General features: G+C 49.1%; 1 protein-coding gene across 1 annotated transcript in view; it reads left to right on the forward strand.

The window, feature by feature from the left end:
• The window catches only part of serinc5 (serine incorporator 5), a 104,005-nt gene that overhangs the window by 61,083 nt on the left and 23,965 nt on the right, over window positions 1–18,957 (forward strand). Inside the window, exons 5-6 of the mRNA XM_078396735.1 lie at window positions 3,509–3,602; window positions 8,872–9,083. Coding sequence (XP_078252861.1) covers window positions 3,509–3,602; window positions 8,872–9,083 — 306 coding nt within the window. The remainder of the gene's footprint in view (window positions 1–3,508; window positions 3,603–8,871; window positions 9,084–18,957) is intronic.

The raw sequence follows: 18,957 nt of genomic DNA on the forward strand, positions 1-18,957 counted from the left end.
GTATGGTATTCCATGGATCGCAGGGCACTGAGGGATTATTTTATGGAGGTGCATAAAATCATGAGGGGAATAGATAGACTGAATGCACTGTCTTTTACTCAGAGTTGGGGAATTTGGGCAGTGGAGTGGTGCAGCGGTAGAGTTGCTGCCTTACAGCGCCAGAGACCCGGGTTCGATCCTGACTACGGGTGCTGTCTGTATGGAGTTTGTACGTTCTCCCTGTGACCACAAGTGCTCATTATTGAGCCAGTTGAACATTCAACAACGTGGGTGAGTCCAAGTGCTCTGGTTTCCCCCCACACTCCAAAGGCATGCAGCTTTGGAGGTTAAAGGGCTTCTGTAAATTGTAAATTGCCCGTGGTATGTAGAATAGTGCTAGTTAATGAACGGGGTGATCGCTGGTTGGCGCGGACTCGGTGGGCGCAAGCCCTTGTTTCCACACTGTATCTCTAAAATCTAAAGTAAAGTCTAAATCAATAACTGAGGGATTATTTTATGGAGGTGCATAAAATCATGAGGGGAATAGATGGACTGAATGCACAGTCTTTTACTCAGAGTTGGGGAATTTGGGGCGGCACGGTGGCGCAGCGGTAGAGTTGCTGCCTTACAGCGAATGCAGCGCCGGAGACTCAGGTTCGATCCTGAATACGGGTGCTGTCTGTACGGAGTTTGTACGTTCTCCCCGTGACCTGCGTGGGTTTTCTCCGAGATCTTCGGTTTCCTCCCACACTCCAAAGACGTGCAGGTTTGTAGGTTAATTGACTGGGTAAATGTAAAAATTGTCCCTAGTGTGTGTAGGATCGTGTTAATGTGCGGGGATCGCTGGGCGGTGCGGACTCGGTGGGCCGAAGGGCCTGTTTCCGCGCTGTATCTCTAAATCTAAATCTAAAAATCTCACTGTATCTCTAAAATCTAAAGTATAGTCTAAATCAATAACCAGACAATATAGGTTTGTGAGAGGGGAACGATTTAATAGAAAACTGACGAGCAACCCTTTCACTCAGCAGGTGATGGGTATATGGAACAAGGTGCCACAAGAACTAGTTCAGGCAGGTACAATAACAGGCATTTAAAAGTCATTTGGTACATGGATAGGAAAGATTTAGAGGGTTTCAGGCCAAACATGGGCATTTGGGATGGAGTGGGGGGGGCGGGGAAGGGAGGAGGGGAGGAGGGAGGAGGGGGAGGGCGGGGAGAGAAGAGGGGGGAGGAGAGGGGGGAGGAGAGGGTGCTGCACCAATGCAGGAGAGGTTTGGGCCCAACGGGTCCACTTAGCAAGTTCCAATTAAACCTGACGATCTCTGCTTCAAATATACCCGAGGACTTGGCCTCCACAGCCGTCTGTGGCATTGAATTCCTCAGAGAATAAATCTCTGCAAGTCTCGTTGTTACAAACATAAATATCCATTTAATTATGTTACGTTACAATGATTGCCGACGAATCCATCTGTTCCTGAAGATTAATTATCATAAGATCATGCGTGATAGGAGTAGAATTAGGCCATTCAACCCATCGTCTACTCCGCCATTCAATCATGGCTGATCTATCTCTCCCTCCTAACCCCATTCTCCTGCCTTCTCGCCATAGCCCCTGTCACCTGTACTAATCAAGAATCTATCTATCTCTGCCTTAAATATATCCACCGACTAGGCCTCCACAGCTTTCTGTGGCAAATAATTCCACAGATTCACCACCCTCTGACTAAAGAAAATCCTCCTCGTCTCCTTCCTAAAAGAACGTCCTTTAATGCTGAGGCTGTGACCTCTAGTCCTAGACTCTCCCACAAGTGGAATTTGCCACAAATTAATGAAATGATTAAGTGTGGAATAATTTCATCGGGTCTTATTTGTCGGTGATATTTTTTTCAGATAAAGAAAAAGTAAGAATTTAAGAACCATTTGTTACATTTGTCATTTTTTATTGTATTTCCTCTCCCCCTTCCTCTCTAGATATTTCCTGTTTTGTAACTTGTTCTTTTCCATCTGGCTGGTTAATAAAAATACATTTGTTTCTTGGCATCTTTGATGTGGTTCTACCAGGTCCCACATCCAAGAAGTTCTACCCTGCCCCTGAACACAAAGCACTGTTGTTGGGATTTTCCAAACCACTCTATATTTTAACTAGTCCAGCACATACAAAATTATGAGAGGTAGAGATAGGGTAGACGGTCGAAACCTGTGGAAATATCCAACACTAGAACATAGGGTTGCCAACTATCTCACTCCCAAATAAGGGACAAGGTGACGTCACCGCCCCGCTCCCCATGTGACCTCACCCAGCCAGCGACCACGTGCAGCCGCTCCACCAATGGCGGCTGCCTGGGCGGGAGGCAGGTTGCTACGCAACCTCCGTTAAGCGGCACCCGGGCCTCCGGGCCTACAGTGTCCGGGCCTACAGCGTCCGGGCCTACAGCGCCCCTCGGGCCAAATACGGGACAAGGGCGGTCCCGTACGGGACAAACCAATTAAGCCCAAAATACGGGATATCCCGGCTAATACAGGACCGTTGGCAACCCTACTAGAGCACAGAGCTATAAAATGAGAGGGGGAAAGTCTAGTGGAGATGTGCGGGGTAAGTTTTATTTTACACAGAGAATGAAGGGGGGCCTGGAATGCATTGCCATGGGCAGTGTTGGAGGCAGATATGATAGTGACGGTTAAGAGGCTTTTAAATGGGATATGGATCATGTACAGGCAGAAGAGATCAATTTAGTTTGGCATCATGTTTGGCATAAACATTGAAGGCCAAAGGGCCCATTTCCTGAGCTTGTACTGTCCTATGTGTAGGAAGGAACTGCAGATGCTGGTTTACACCGAAGAATAGGAGACGTTTATGGCTCGAAACCCTTCAGTCTGGGTCAGAGCGAGATTGAAGAAGGGTTCCGACCTGAAATGTCACCTATTCTTCTCCAGAGATGCTGCTTGACCCGCTGAGTTACTCCAGCATTTTGTGTCTGTCTTAGATAATAGGCAATAGGTGCAGGAGTAGGCCATTCGGCCCTTCGAGCCAGCACCGCCATTCAATGTGAGCATGGCTGATCATTCTCAATAATAGACAATAGACAATCTTCTGTCCTGTTCTATATTTAGTTTAGTTTAGAGATACAGGCCCTTTGGCCCATCGAGTCCACGCCGACCATGGATCCCCGCAGGCTAACACTATCCTACACGAGGGACAATTTACAATTATGCCAAGCCAATTAACCTACAAACCTGTACGTCTTTGGAGTGTGGGAGGAAACCGGAGATCTCGGGGGGGGGGGGGGGGAAACCCACGCAGGTCACGGGCAGAACGTACAAACTCCGTACAGACAGCAGCCGTAGTTGGTATTGAACACGGGTCTCAGGCGCTGCATTCGCTGTAAGGCAGCAACTCTACCGCTGCGCCACCGTGCCACCCTATGTTCTATGCAGTTGATAAACCAGTTGTTGGAGAAATGAATGCCACAGTTGTAAGGCAAAGTATTGACTGCTCAGGCGTGCTGATGGTTTGTGTTGTTGCACACAGCTTGGTTGTACATTGGTGCTGCAGGAGCCTTCCTTTTCATCTTGATTCAGCTCATCCTGCTGGTGGAGTTCGCACATAAATGGAACAAGACATGGTGAGTTGCTTCTCTTTGCAATTTTAAAAGCAACTGGAAAAGGGTTGGGCCCAAACCTCTCCTGCATTGGTCTAGCACCCTCCCCTCCCCCACTCCCCCCTCCCCTTCCCCACTCCCCCCACTCACCCACTCCATCCCACATCAACCCCTTTTATCCTCCCCTCAACCCCCCACGCACTCCATCCCCCCTCAACCCCCCTTATCCCCCTCCCCACAACCCCCTTCCACTCCTTCCCTTCCCCTCCCCACCACCCCCTTCCCATCCTCCCCCTTCCCCTCACCCACTCCATCCCCCCCCAACCCACTTTATCCTCCCCCCACGCACTCCATCCCCCCTCAACCCCCCTTATCCCCCTCCCCACAACCCCCTTCCACTCCTTCTCTTCCCCTCCCCACCACTCACCCACTCCATCCCCCCTCAACCCCTTTTATCCCCGTCCCCAACACCCCCTTCCCCTCCTCCCCCCTCCCCTCCCCCCCACTCACCCACTCCATCCCACATCAACCCCCTTTATCCTCCCCTCAACCCCCACCCACTTCATCCCTCCTCAACCCCCCTTATCCCCCTCCCCCTCCCCACCGCCCCCTTCCTCTCCTCCCCTTCCCCTCCCCCCCCTTCCCCTCCACCCCCTTCCCCTCCCCCCCACTCACCCACTCCACCCCCCCCCCTCAAACCCTGCAGTATAATGTGGATAAATGTGAGGTTATCCACTTTGGTGGCAAGAACAGGAAAGCAGACTATTATCTGAATGGTGGCCGATTAGGAGAAGGGGAGATGCAACGTGACCTGGGTGTCATGGTGCACCAGTCATTGAAAGTAGGCATGCAGGTGCAGAAGGCAGTGAAGAAAGCGAATGGTATGTTAGCATTCATAGCAAGAGGATTTGAGTATAGGAGCAGGGAGGTTCTGCTACAGTTGTACAGGGCATTGGTGAGGCCGCACCTGGAGTATTGTGTACAGTTGTGGTCTCCTAATTTGAGGAAAGACATTCTTGCCATAGAGGGAGTACAGAGAAAGTTCACCAGATTGATTCCTGGGATGGCAGGACTTTCATATGAAGAAAGACTGGATAGACTCGGCTTGTACTCGCTGGAATTTAGAAGATTGAGGGGGGATCTTATAGAAACTTACAAAATTCTTAAGGGGTTGGACAGGCTAGATGCAGGAAGATTGTTCCCGATGTTGGGGAAGTCCAGAACAAGGGGTCACAGTTTAAGGATAAGGGGGAAGTCTTTTAGGACCGAGATGAGAACGTTTTTTTTCACATTTTTTTCACACAGAGAGTGGTGAATCTGTGGAATTCTCTGCCACAGAAGGTAGTTGAGGCCAGTTAATTGGCTATATTTAAGAGGGAGTTAGATGTGGCCCTTGTGGCTAAAGGGATCAGGGGATATGGAGAGAAGGCAGGTACGGGATACTGAGTTGGATGATCAGCCATGATCATATTGAATGGCGGTGCAGGCTCGAAGGGCCGAATGGCCTACTCCTGCACCTATTTTCTATGTTTCTATGTTTCTAACCCCCTTTATCCCTCCTCCCCCCCCCCACTCACCCACTCCAACCCCCCCTTATCCCCCTCTCCTCCCCCCCCCCCCCGCCGTTTGCACCATCGCAAAGTCGAAATATCGTAAGTCGAAGCATCGTAAGTCGGGGAACATCTGTATTAGATCAACGGGCCCCAACTGCGCAGGCGCGGAAACGTTGGGTTCCCATTGTGACGTCGAACACGGAGGTATTACTGCGCAGGGGCGGCTGACGGGCAGGGCAAGTGGAAAAAGGATTTATTAAAGTTTAAAAAGTGAATAACTCTTAAAATAAAACAGCCATTCGAACCGCAGGCCAATGGTGAGTAAGGCGGGCCTAAAATAGTTGCGCTATCGTGTACCGTTTTGGCTGTATTTCAGGTACGTACCACCAGATAACGGACAAACAAACAAGATGAGAGTTTTAGTTACATACATACATATATATATATATATATATATATATGTATGTATGTAACTAAAACTCTCATCTTGTTTGAGGAATTTAGACTATTGCCAGTCGACAAGGATCATCTATATATATATATATATATATATATATATAGATGTTCCTTGTCGACTGGCAATAGTCTAAATTCCTCATCTATTTAGCCCCTCCAACTTTTGTGATCTGATTTTTATTTTAAAAACTGAATCCAATGTGAAACTGAATTGTTTGTTGCTCTTCAACTCTATTTTTAAATTCACACAAAAAAAGACACAAAAGTGCTGGTGTAACTCAGCAGGTCAGGTCTGGGATTTTGTTCTGTACCTCTTCATACCTTTAGTTTCCCTCTCTCTCATAAGTTCATAGGTCATAAGTTCCAGGAGCAGAATTAGGCCATTCGGCCCATCAAGTCTACTCCGCCATTAAATCATGGCCGTTCCCTCTCCACTCCATTCTCCTGCCTTCGCCCCTTAACCCATGACGCCCTTACTAATCAAGAATCTATTTATCTCTGCCTTGAAGATATCCATTGACGGCCTCCACAGCCTTCTGTGGCAATGAATTCCGCCACTCCCATTCCACCATTCACCACCACTCCCCCCTGACTCTCGGCCTGAAGAAGGGTCTCGACCCAAAACATCATCTATTCCTTTTCTCCAGAGATGCTGCCTGTCCCGCTGAGTTACTCCAGCATTTTGTGTCTTGTCTGGTGTAAACCAGCATCTGCAGTTCCTCCCTCCACATCCCTGGAGGACATGGATAGATGGCTTCGGAAAATTCTAACGTTATGATAACTTGCCTTGCTTTGAAACTTGCAGTTTATCTGTCGTAATATTGAAGGCAAGGGCTAAAGTAGCGCTTTCTCCAGATGGTCCAAGCATGTTCCAATTTCACGGCGTCCAAAGTTTAAACCTAGGAGAGCAGAGAAGAAAATTTGATTTGCGTACACGATGGGCCACAAAATGACCAGCTTATTGCGAAAACTCATTTGGTTCACTAATGTCTTTCAGGGGAGGCTATCTTTGTTCAATCTAATCAATGTGTGGCTTCATGTTGGCCGGTGCAATGGTCAGGCTGCTGCCTCACAGCGCCAGCCGGGTTCGATCCTGACTACGGGTGCTGTCTGTACGGAGTTTGTACGTTCTCCCCGTGACCCGCGTGGGTTTCCTCCCATGTTCCGTAAACGTACAGTTAATTGGCTTCTGTAAATTGCCCCTAGCGCGCAGGGAGGGGATGAGAAAGTGGGATAACACAGAATCAGCGTGGTTGGCATGGACCCGGTGGGCAGAAGGGCCTGTTTCCCTAAACTCCAATACGTGGGACATGCTCAATTGCATTTCGTGGCACTTTGGCCGTGTTAAATGTTTGAGATCACATCTGGCAATTTGAAAATGGAAACTATGTCAGGCATGGCTGAATGCTGCCAAGTGTGAGAATTTGCGACCCTCGGAAACACTGCAAAATGTCAAGATTCTTGGCACCATCGTCTCGTGAGCTCCAGTCTATGGGCATTATCATCTAAGTACAGTGAACCCTCACCATTACAGACAATGCAATACAATATGTACTGTACAATATATCTTTATTGTCATTGTACAGGGGTACAACGAGATTGGGAATGCGCCTCCCATACGATGCAATAAATTAATTAGCTAGTCAATATTAATTTAAACAACCCAATGAAACAAATTGGAACAGTTTTAAAACAGAATAAAGTGCAAGTAGATCTGTGCCGGTTCACTGTGCGATGTGACCATCCGGCTCAGCAGGACCGGTTCATAGCAGCTATGGCCCTGGGGATGAAGCTGTTCCTGAGTCTGGAGGTGCGGGCGTAGAAGGCCTTGTATCGTCTGCCCGATGGTAGAAGTTCGAACAGACTGTTGCAGGGGTGTGAAGACCATTATGTAACGGATATTTACATAGCTCCAGCATCGGGGGGAATCTCAGCTCCAGCATCGGGCGATCTGACCCGGGTCGGGGCTGGTCGAACCTCGTGCGGCTTTTGGAGCTTCCTGACATCTGTCTCCACTGAGACAGCGAGCTCCTCGATGTTAAAGTCCGCGGACCGCGGTTGGAGCGTCGATCCCGGGTGAGGGATCACAGGTTCCGATGGTAAGTCCACGGCCCCGCGGTGGGGCTCAGAGTCAGTCCCGGGCAAGGCCTCGGCTCTATGATGTTAGGCCGCAGAGCGACCGGAGATACGATCCGGGAAACAATCGCATCTCCGGCAAGGTAAGATATTGAAAAAAGTTTCCCCCGACCCCCACGCCCAACGCCCCACATAAAACAAACCAGAGAACATTAACACAAACTTTTAAAACACACGAAAAATAACCGGAAAAGACGAAAAGACAGACAGACCGTTGGCGAGGCTGCCATCGCTGACGGCGCCACCCGGTGGGTTAAGCGAGGATTTGCAGCGGCTGCCACAGAACGAGATCCTGGGGTGTTGGATGCAGACATGGTGCGCGCCACTGCTCCTCCGTTGCCCTTGCAACGCTTGGCTCGGTCGCCCGGTAACGCTGCCAAGCCCCCGTTACCCCCCCCCCTCCCCTTATCGCATATCTATACATTGTAAATGACTTGATTGTAGCCATGTATTGTCTTTCTGCTAGCTAGTTAGCACACGACAAAGGCTTTTCACTCTACCATGGTACACGTGGCAGGCAACAAACTGAACTGAAACTGTGTGCAGTTTTGGTCTCCAAATTTGAGGAAGGATATTCTTGCTATTGAGGGCATGCAGCGTAGGTTTACTAGGTTAATTCCCGGAATGGCGGGACTGTCATATGTTGAAAGACTGGAGCGACTAGGCTTGTATACACTAGAATTTAGGATGAGAGGGGATCTTACCGAAACATATGATTATTAAGGGGTTGGACACGTTAGAGGCAGGAAACATGTTCCCAATGTTGGGGGAGTCCAGAACAAGGGGCCACAGTTTAAGAATAAGGGGTAGGCCATTTAGAACGGAGATGAGGAAAAACATTTTCAGTCAGAGAGTTGTGAATCTGTGGAGGCCAAGCTCAGAAGGCAGTGGAGGCCAATTCTCTGAATGCATTCAAGAGAGAGCTAGATAGAGCTCTTAAGGATAGCGGAGTCACGGGGTATGGGGAGAAGGCAGGATTGGGGTACTGATGGAGAATGATCAGCCATGATCGCATTGAATGGCGGTGCTGGCTCGAAGGGCCGAACGGCCTCCTCCTGCACCTATTGTCTATTGTCCGTGATAGAGAGCGTTTACTGTACTGTTTGCAATAACCACTGACCAGCCTCCTGTTTCTTGTCCATTAACAGGTCGGCTGGAACTGCCCAAAATAAATGCTGGTATGTCGCCTTGGCGCTGGTGACACTCATTCTATACCTGGTCGCCATATGTGCCGTTGTCCTCATGGTCTTCTTTTACACCCACCCTGACGGGTGCAAGCTCAACAAGATACTACTGGGCGTCAACACGGGCCTCTGCTTCATAGTCTCCATGGTGGCCATCAGTCCCTGTGTTCAGAAATGTGAGTACTCTGCTTGGAATCTTCACCCCACTGCATGTGTAAAATTATAAAACAGGACTGGACAAGCTAGGTGCAGGAATTTTTTTTTCTCAATGTTGGGGGAAGACCAGAGCCAGGGGCCACAGTCTACGAATAAAGGGGAGGCCATTTAAAACTGAGGTGAGAAGAAAACCTTTTCACCCAGAGAGTTGTGAATTTGTGGAATTCTCTGCCACAGAGGGCAATGGAGGCCAATTCACTGGGTGGATTTAAAAGAGAGTTGGATGGAGCTCTAGGGGCTAGCGGAATCAAGGGATATGGGGAGAAGGCAGGCACGGGTTACTGATTGTGGATGATCAGCCATGATCACAATGAATGGCGGTGCCGGCTCCAAGGGCCAAATGTCCTCCCCCTGCACCTATTTTCTATGTTTCTACGTTCATAATTCATAGGAGCAGAGTTAGGCCATTCAGGTCATCGAGTCTACTCCGCCATTCAATCATGGCTGATCTATCTTTCCCTCTCCTCCCCATTCTCCTGCCTTCTCCCTATAACCTTTGACACCCGTACTAATCAATCTCCGCTTTAAAAACACCCACTGACTTGGCCTCCACAGCCATCTGTGGCGATGAATTCCACAGATTCACCACCCTCTGAAATCCCTCCTTGTCTCCTTTCTAAAGGTACGTCCTTTTATTCTGAAGTACATCCTTTTATTCTGAGAATATTGAATGCAGCTGAAGTTGATTTACTTTTTTTAATCGGGCTTTTACGTGCGCCCATGTTATTAACGTGTCTCCTTGAGAAAATGATTGGAGAGTAGGAGTGAGGGAGTTTCACAGGAGTCAGGGGCCTCGGTTATTTGGATCGACTGAAGTTGTCTCTGCGCTCCTGAGAGCAGTGAGGATTGAGAGATGGGTTAACGGAAGTGCTCAACAACATGAAGATTTGGGAAATATAAATGAAGGTAAACTGCTCCATTGGCAATAGAAGCAAGAAGCTGATTTAAGGCATTTGCCAACAGATCTACAGTTGACATAGGGAGCTGGGTTACACAACCTGCAAGGCCGACTGAAGCAGATAAAGGACTTGTGTTTCAGAAAGCAATTAGAAGAGTACTTAGAAACATAGAAAATAGGTGCAGGAGGAGGCCGTTCGGCCCTTCGAGCCAGCACCGCCATTCACTGTGATCAGGGCTGATCATCCACAATCAGTAACCCGTGCCTGCCTTCTCCCCATATCCTTTGATTCTGCTAGCCCCTAGAGCTCTATCTAACTCTCTTTTAAATTCATCCAGTGAATTGGCCTCCACTGCCCTCTGTGGCAGAGAACTCCACATATTCACCACTCTCTGGGTGAAATGATCAGCCATGATCACATTGAATGGCGGTGCTGGCTCGAAGGGACGAATGGCCTCCTCCTGCACCTATTGTGTATTGTCTATTGAAAGAGTTCTTTCTCATCTCAGTTTTAAATGGCCTCCCCTTTATTCTTAGACTGTGGCCCCTGGTTCTGGACTCCCCCAACACTGGGAACATTTTTCCTGCATCTAGCTTGTGCAGACCTTTTATAATTTTATACGTTTCTATAAGATCCCCTCTCATCCTTCTAAACTCCAGTGAATTGATGGGAAAATGTTGAAGTGAGAGAGAGTACGAGAGGGAGCAAGTGAATGGAACTGTCTTTACCCAAAGATTGCAGGGACTCTGTGTTTTAGCTAACCCCTGGTGCTGCCATGATTCCCTAAGTCATCAGGATATTTATTTGACTGACTTGCCATCAACCATTGAAAATGTAAGTTTCCAGAGTATGGACAAAAATATTTGCAGTCTATGCCTCGATGGTTAACAGTTAAACTCTACAGGGTGACACGGTGGCGCAGCGGTAGAGTTGCTGCCTTACAGCGCCAGAGACCCGGGTTCGATCCTGACCACGGGTGCTGTCTGTACGGAGTTTGTACGTTCTCCCCGTGACCTGCGTGGGTTTTCTCCGGGTGCTCCGGTCTGCTCCCACACTCCAAAGACGTACAGGTTTGTGGATTCTGTAAATTGTCCACGGTGTGTAAGATAAGAATTAGTGTATGGTTTTCACACTATATCTCTAAAGTAAAAGGTTAATGATGTTTTGGCTTATTATTGTCACGTGTGACTAAGTAGAGTGAAAAGCTTTGTCTTGCATGCCAACTAATCAATTTGGATAATACTGTACATGAATACAATCAAGCCAAACTCAAATACCAGATTGTCGGGAGGAACTACAGATGCTGGTTTACACTGAAGATAGACACAAAATACGAGGCGCTGAAGAAGTTTCTCGACCCGAAACGTCACCCATTCCTTCTCTCCAGAGATGCTGCCCGTCCCGCTGAGTTACTCCAGCTTTTTGTGGGATCTCAAACGCAATAGGTTGGGTAAAGGAAAAGATACAAAGTGCAGAATATAGTTCTCAGCTGATGTATTCAAGAGATAGTTGGATAGAGCTCTTGGGGCTAACGGAATCCGGGGATATGGGAAGAAAGCAGGAACGGGCTACTGATTGTGGATGATCAGCCATGATCATATTGAATGGCGGTGCTGGCTCGAAGGGCCGAATGGCCTCCTCCTGCACCTATTGTCTATGTAACGGAACAGTTCCAGGGACGAAGTCCAGTGTCTGGCATGGGCTGGAAATGAACCGAGTAGTGCCCTAGCTTGTAAATAAATTGTATTATTTCTGCCCAGGCCGAAACTCTGTTAACGCAAACACATTCTGCCTGGACTCTATTTCTCTCACTCCATTTTCTTTCACATTGCTGTTCTTATTTCTTTGCCCTTTCTTCCTCTCACTTTATTTGTATAACATTTAGCTTTTTTTCCCCCTGGCTCCTGTTTTAATCATCAGTAATACCGACCGGCACGGAGTTTTTTGGTTTCTGTGCTTCATCGTCTCCAGTTTCAGCCGCTCTTGGCTGTTCCAGCTGTCGTGGTATCTCACGGCCACATGTGGCCCTGCCACGGGGCTGTACTGAGCGGAGATGGAAGGGGGGCAAATGTCCTATTGGTGAGACCAAGTTAAACCAGTCTGGCTACTGATGATAATGATGATGATGATGATGATGATGATGATGATGATGATGATGATGATGATGATGATGATGATGATGATGATACTTCACTGTCATTTGTGCCTAGCTCGGTGCTGTGAAATTCTTTGTTTTTGAATACAAAGTACACGAAAGAGTCGCCACAAAGGCACCGACAAGGTCACAAGTGATGGGAGCAGAATTAGGCCATTCGGCCCATCAAGTCTACTCCCCCATTCAATCATGGCTGATCTATCTCTCCCTCTCAACCCCATTCTCCTGCCTTCTTCCCGTAAGTACTCATCTCTTCCTCGTCCCAAGCATTGGGTCCCCCTTAGTTCTCAGTGCCTCCCCGCACACTGGGCCGCTCTTAGTTCTCAATTACTTCCCCCCCCCGCCACACTGGGCCCCTCTTAGTTCTCAATTACCCCCCCCCCCCCCCCGCCACACTGGGCCCCTTTTAGTTCTCAATTACCCGCCCCCCTCCCCGCCACACTGGGTTCCCCTTGGTTCTCAATTACTCCCCCCCCTCCCCCGCCACACTGGGCCCCTCTTAGTTCTCAATTACTCCCCCCCCCTCCCCCGCCACACTGGGCCCCTCTTAGTTCTCAATTACTCTCCCCCCCTCCCCCTCCCGCCACATTGGGTCCCCTTTAGTTCTCAGTGGCCCCCTCCCAGACCGGGCCCCTCTTTGTTCTCAGTGCCCCCCCCCCCCCACACCGGGCACCCCTTAGCTCTCAGTGCCCCCCCCCCCATGCCGGGCCGCTCTTAGTTCTCAGTGCCCCCTCCCCCCCCACACTGGCCCCCCCTTTGTTATCAGTGCCCCACCCCCCCCACACTGGCCCCCCCTTAGCTCTCAGTGCCCCCCCCCCCCCCCCCACACTGGGTCTCCCGTAGTTCTCAGGGATGCAGCCCGTCCGCCTCGGTCTGGCGCCGATGCTGCGACCCGACCTCGTCCGCGGTGGCTCCAACTCGACCTCGGGCCTACTTGTACCGGAGTTGATGTCGCCCTTGACGGGGATGTCTGGCGTTTGCCCCGCCCCGCCCGCCCATTTTGCTGACGTCACCTCCCCAGACATTTCCCGATTTATTAGTTCAGTTTACGTTCAAAGACACAGCGTGGAAACAGGCCCTCTGGTCCACTGAGTCCAGGCTGACCATCGATCGCCCATTCACACTAGTTCTGTGTTATCACACTCCCTACAAACCGGGGGGGGGGGGGGGCAATTTACAGAGGCCAATTAACCCACAAACATGCACGTGCCTGAGATGTGGGAGGAAACCGGAGCACCCGGAGGAAACCCACACAGTCTTAGTTTAGTTTAGAGATCCAGCACGGAAACAGGCCCTTCGGCCCACTGAGTCCGTGACGACCAGCGATCCTCGCACATTAACACTGTCCTGCACACACTGGGGACAATTTACAATTTACTAGGCTATTTAACCTGCAGACCTGCGCGTCTTTGGAGTGTGGGAGGAACCCGGAGCTCCCGGAGAAAACCCACGCGATCCCAGGGAGAACGTACAAGCTCCATACAGACAGCACCCGTAGTCAGGATCGAACCCGGGTCTCTGGCGCTGTGAGGGGGCTGCTCCTCTACCAGCTGCGCCACCGTGCCTCTCTATTTAGCAAGTTATCTACTCCTGCCCCTAAATTAACAGAAACTTTCCATTTATTACCCTCAAACTGTAAGGCTCTTTGATTGCACTGTGCCGTGGCAAATGCATTTGTGATTCAGTCCACCATTCACACAGGAAGATGTGATTGTTAGTGCTCAGATGGTGAAGTGGAGCTGTTTGTCAGACGTTGCTGGAAGATGATATAATTATCTAATCGGGGAAACAAGTTGTGAAAATTGTGCAGATTTCTTAGAAAACTAAAACGAACTAAATGGAACCAAGTCTTGTGACAAACAGGAACATAGAACAGTAGAGCATCGGAACGGACCCTTCAACCCACACTGTGTTGGAAGGAACTGCAGATGTTGGATTAGGGCGGCACGGTGGCGCAGCGGTAGAGTTGCTGCCTTACAGCGAATGCAGCGCCGGAGACTCCAAATTTGAGGAAGGATATTCTTGCTATTGAGGGCGTGCAGCGTAGGTTCACTAGGTTAATTCCCGGAATGGCGGGACTGTCGTATGTTGAAAGGCTGGAGCAATTAGGCTTGTATACACTGGAATTTAGAAGGATGAGGGGAGATCTTATTGAAACATATAAGATAATTAGGGGATTGGACACATTAGAGGCAGGAAACATGTTCCCAATGTTGGGGGATTCCAGAACAAGGGGCCACAGTTTAAGAATAAGGGGTAGGCCATTTAGAACGGAGATGAGGAAGAACTTTTTCAGTCAGAGAGTGGTGAAGGCGTGGAATTCTCTGCCTCAGAAGGCAGTGGAGGCCAGTTCGTTGGATGCTTTCAAGAGAGAGCTGGATAGAGCTCTTAAGGGTAGTGGAGTCAGGGGGTATGGGGAGAAGGCAGGAACGGGGTACTGATTGAGAATGATCAGCCATGATCACATTGAATGGCGGTGCTGGCTCGAAGGGCCGAATGGCCTCCTCCTGCACCTATTGTCTATTGTCTATAATATGCAGGTTTGCAGGTTAAATGCGCAGGAAGGAACTGCAGGTGCTGGTTCCAACAGCTTAGTTCTATATTTCCCATACTCTGGGCATGAGAGATATAAGGTTTTTGTGCGTCTACCCGATCAATTCCTCTCATGATTTTGTACACCTCTATCAGATCACCCCTCATCCTCCTGCGCTCCTAGGAATAGAGTCCTAGCCTGCTCAACCTCTCCCTATTTTTTTTAAATGTTAATAATCTATTTGAAAAAGGGACTGCCTTGTGACAAAAAAGAACTGGAACATAGAACACAGTACAGCATAGTTAGTTTTAGTTTCTAAGAAATGCTCCCAATTTTCACAACTTGTTTCCCCGATTAGATAATTATATCATCTTCCAGCAACATCTGATAACAGCTCCACTTCGCCATTGAGCACTAACAATACATCTTTCTGTGTGAATGGTGGACTGAATCATAAATTCTCTGCCTCAGAAGGCAGTGGAGGCCAATTCTCTGAATGCATTCAAGAGAGAGCTAGATAGAGCTCTTAAGGATAGCGGAGTCAGGGGGGTATGGGGAGAAGGCAGGAACGTGGTACTGATTGAGAATGATCAGCCATGATCACATTGAATGGCGGTGCTGACTCGAAGGGCCGAATGGCCTCCTCCTGCACCTATTGTCTATTGTCTATAAATGCATTTGCCACGCCCATGCCTTCTCATGTGGCACGTGCCTGTCTAAAAGCCTCTTCAATGCCACTATTGTATCGGCCCATCGAGTTTATTACTCCGCCGTTCATTCATGGCCGATCTGTCTTTCCCTCTGAACCCCATTCTCCTGTCTTAGACAATAGACAATAGACAATAGGTGCAGGAGTAAGCCATTCGTCCTTCGAGCCAGCACCGCCATTCGAGCCTACCCCTTATTCTTAAACCTTGGCCCCTGGTTCTCCCCGTAACCCCTGACACCCGCACCAATCGAGACTCGGTGGGCCGAGGGGCCTGTTGCCGCGTTGTATCTCTAAACTAAAAGCACCCACGGTCAGGATGGGAGCCGTGCCTCTGGCGGCTGTGCGTCAACTGGCCCGCCGCTGCGCCACCGTGCCGACTCTCCCTGTCCTCATTGCCCTCCAGCCTGCCCTCGTGAAGAGCTTGTCGCAAAGCTTTTGACTGTACCTCGGTACACGGGACAATAAACTAAACTCCAACTCAAACTGAATGTGCTGTAAATTGACCCAAAGAGCTGCTGCTCTCTGATCTCACCAGGTGGCCATTGTTGGTGTTTGTAGCTCCGCCCGTAAAAGCAGTCCGTCAAATCAACAAACTCCCTGGTTCTGAGCCGATTCTTCTTTGGTGTCTCCCGGAGTACAATTCGTCTGTTCTTTTTCTGAATAACAACATCTGTGGCTTTCTTGCGCTATTTTTACTGTCTCTTTAGCCAAGATGAAATCTGTGCTCGGTTGGAGAAACCTTTTTTTGCAAAATCAGCACAATCGGACCGAGGACTTTCTTATCTGTTTGGTTAGCTGCCAGAAAGAGGAACAGAGATTTCCTGTTAATTAATGTTCAGTATTGCACAGATGGCTTAGGGTTTCGTTTCAAAGCCTTGGAGTACATTCTTGGCAGGAAAATCAAACAACTCAAATCACTTTAATCTTCTGGATTGTGTTTACTTCTTGCGGTAATAACACCCTATGAAGTGGCCCAGCGATCCAGCTGGTAGAGTCGCTGCCTCACAGCGCCAGAGACCCGGGTTCAATCCTGACCTCTGGTGCTGTCTGTGTGGAGTTTGCACGTTCCCCCTGCGTGGGTTTCCTCCAGGTTCTCCTGTTCCCTCCCGCATCCCAAAGACGTGCAGATTTGTAGGTTAATTGCCGTTAGTGTGCAGGGAGGGGTGTGAAAGAGGAATAACATAGAATTAGTGTGAACGGGTGATCGATGGCCGGCATGGGCTTTGTGGGCTGAAGGGCCTATTTCCAAAGCTGTATCTTTGAATAAATCAACATTCTCCATCGCAAATATCTATCTCCACACACTTGGTGCCAAAGGGCTTGAACACTCTGCATTCTAATTTTTTTTTTAAGCTGTGAGCTGTTGATTTATTTTCTGGACTCTTTAGCATGATCAAACGTTTCCAGATGCACTTACGTAAGCTTTACGCAATGTCCCTTAAACAGGAACCCAGCAAAGGTTCCTCTCCCACGGTGGTGCAGCAGTAGAGTTGCTGCCTTACAGCACCAGAGACCCACGCACGATCCTGACTACGAGTGCTGTCTGTCCGGAGTTTGCACGTTCTCTGCGTGGGTTTTCTCCGGGTGCTCCGGCTTCCTCCCACACTCCAAAGATGTACAGGTTTGTAGGTTAATTGGCGGTGGCAAAATTATAACTTGTCCCTAATGTGTGTGTGGGATTGAGCTAGCGTATGCGGTGATCGCTGGTCGGTACGGACTCGATGGGCCAAAGGGCCTGTTTCCACGGCTGTATGTCTAAAATTTAAAGTAAAGTCTCTGGTTAATTTTAGTTTGGTTTAGAGATACAGCGCGGAAACAGACCTTTTCGGCCCACCGCGCCGACCAGCGATCCCCGCACACTAACACTATCCTACACACACTAAGGACAATTTTTACATTTACCAAGCCAATTAACCTACAAACCTGTACGTCTTTGGAGTGTGGGAGGAAACGGAAGATCTCGGAGAAAGCCCACGCAGGTCACGGGGAGAACGTGCAAACTCCGTTCAGACAGCACCCGTAGTCTGGTAGATCGAACCCGGGTCTCCGGCGCTGCATTCGCTGTGAGGCAGCAACTCCACCGCTGCGCCACCGTGCCGCAATAATTGATTAATTATTGAGTCCTTCTGAAAGAAAGAAATGGAATGTTTGCACAGCGATACCTGGCCCCTCCCCCACCCCGACTTGCAATGGCCTAACAAACTTTATATTTCGACATTTGTCGAATGGAGTGAAACTGCTGGCGTGGGGGAATAATTTGCACTCCACAACAAAACAAGGATAACTCTGACAACTTTGTAGTTTGAAGCTACATTTGGTGTATTGTGAGCAGTCGCCCCATTACAGGGCTTATGCAGAGGTCTTGGAGAAGGAGCAGAGGAAATGTACCAGAATGCTGCCTGGATCAGAGCGTATTAGCCATGAGGAGAAGACGGACACAAAATGCTGGAGTACCTCAGCGGGACAGGCAGCGTCTGTGGAGAGAAGGAATGGGTGACGTTTCGGGTCGAGACCCTTCTTCAGACAGTTATGAGGAGAAGTATGTAGGGGAAAAAGAAAACTGCAGATGCTGGTTAAAATCGAAGGTAGACACAAAATGCTGGAGTAACTCAGCGGGTCAGGCAGCATCTCTGGAGAGAAGGAATGGGTCGCATTGATCAGCCATGATCGCATTGAATGGCGGTGCTGGCTCGAAGGGCTGAATGGCCTACTCCTGCACCTATTGTCTATTGTCTATTGTCTATTGTCACCCATTCCTTCTCTCCAGAGAAGCTGCCTGACCTGCTGAGTTACTCCAGCAGTTGTGTCTACTTTCAATAGACAATAGACAATAGGTGCAGGAGGAGGCCATTCGGCCCTTCGAGCCAGCACCGCCATTCAATGTGATCATGGCTGATCATTCTCAATCAGTACCCCGTTCCTGCCTTCTCCCCATACCCCCTGACTCCGCTATCCTTAAGAGCTCTATCTAGCTCTCTCTTGAATGCATTTCAGAAAATTGGCCTCCACTGCCTTCAGAGGCAGAGAATTCCACAGATTCACAACTCTCTGACTGAAAAAGTTTTCCCTCATCTCAGTTCTTCCGTGTAAGGCAGCATCTGCAGTTCCTTCCTACACCAGCAACTGCAAATGCTGGTTTATACCGAAGATAGACACATTGAGTTACTCCAGCACTATTTGTGTCTGTCTGTCTTTCCTTTTGAATAGGGTTTAGCTTTTTTTGGTTTAGAGACACAGCGCAGAAACAGGTCCACCAGTGATCCCCGTACACTAACACTATGGGACAGTTTACAATTACGCCAAAGACAATGAACACTACGGACAATTTACAATGATGCCAAGGCAATTAACCTACAGACCTGCACGTCTTTGGAGCGTGGGAGGAAACCGGAGCACCCGGGTAAAATCGGAGATAACCCACGCAGGTCACGGGGAGAACGTACAAACTCCGTACAGACAGCACCCGTGGTCGGCATTGAACCCGGGTCTCCGGCGCTGTGAGGCAGCAGCTCTAACATCACTCCACCATGATCGGTTT

Source organism: Rhinoraja longicauda, chromosome 3, assembly GCF_053455715.1.
Source record: "Rhinoraja longicauda isolate Sanriku21f chromosome 3, sRhiLon1.1, whole genome shotgun sequence".
NCBI lineage: Eukaryota > Metazoa > Chordata > Chondrichthyes > Rajiformes > Arhynchobatidae > Rhinoraja > Rhinoraja longicauda.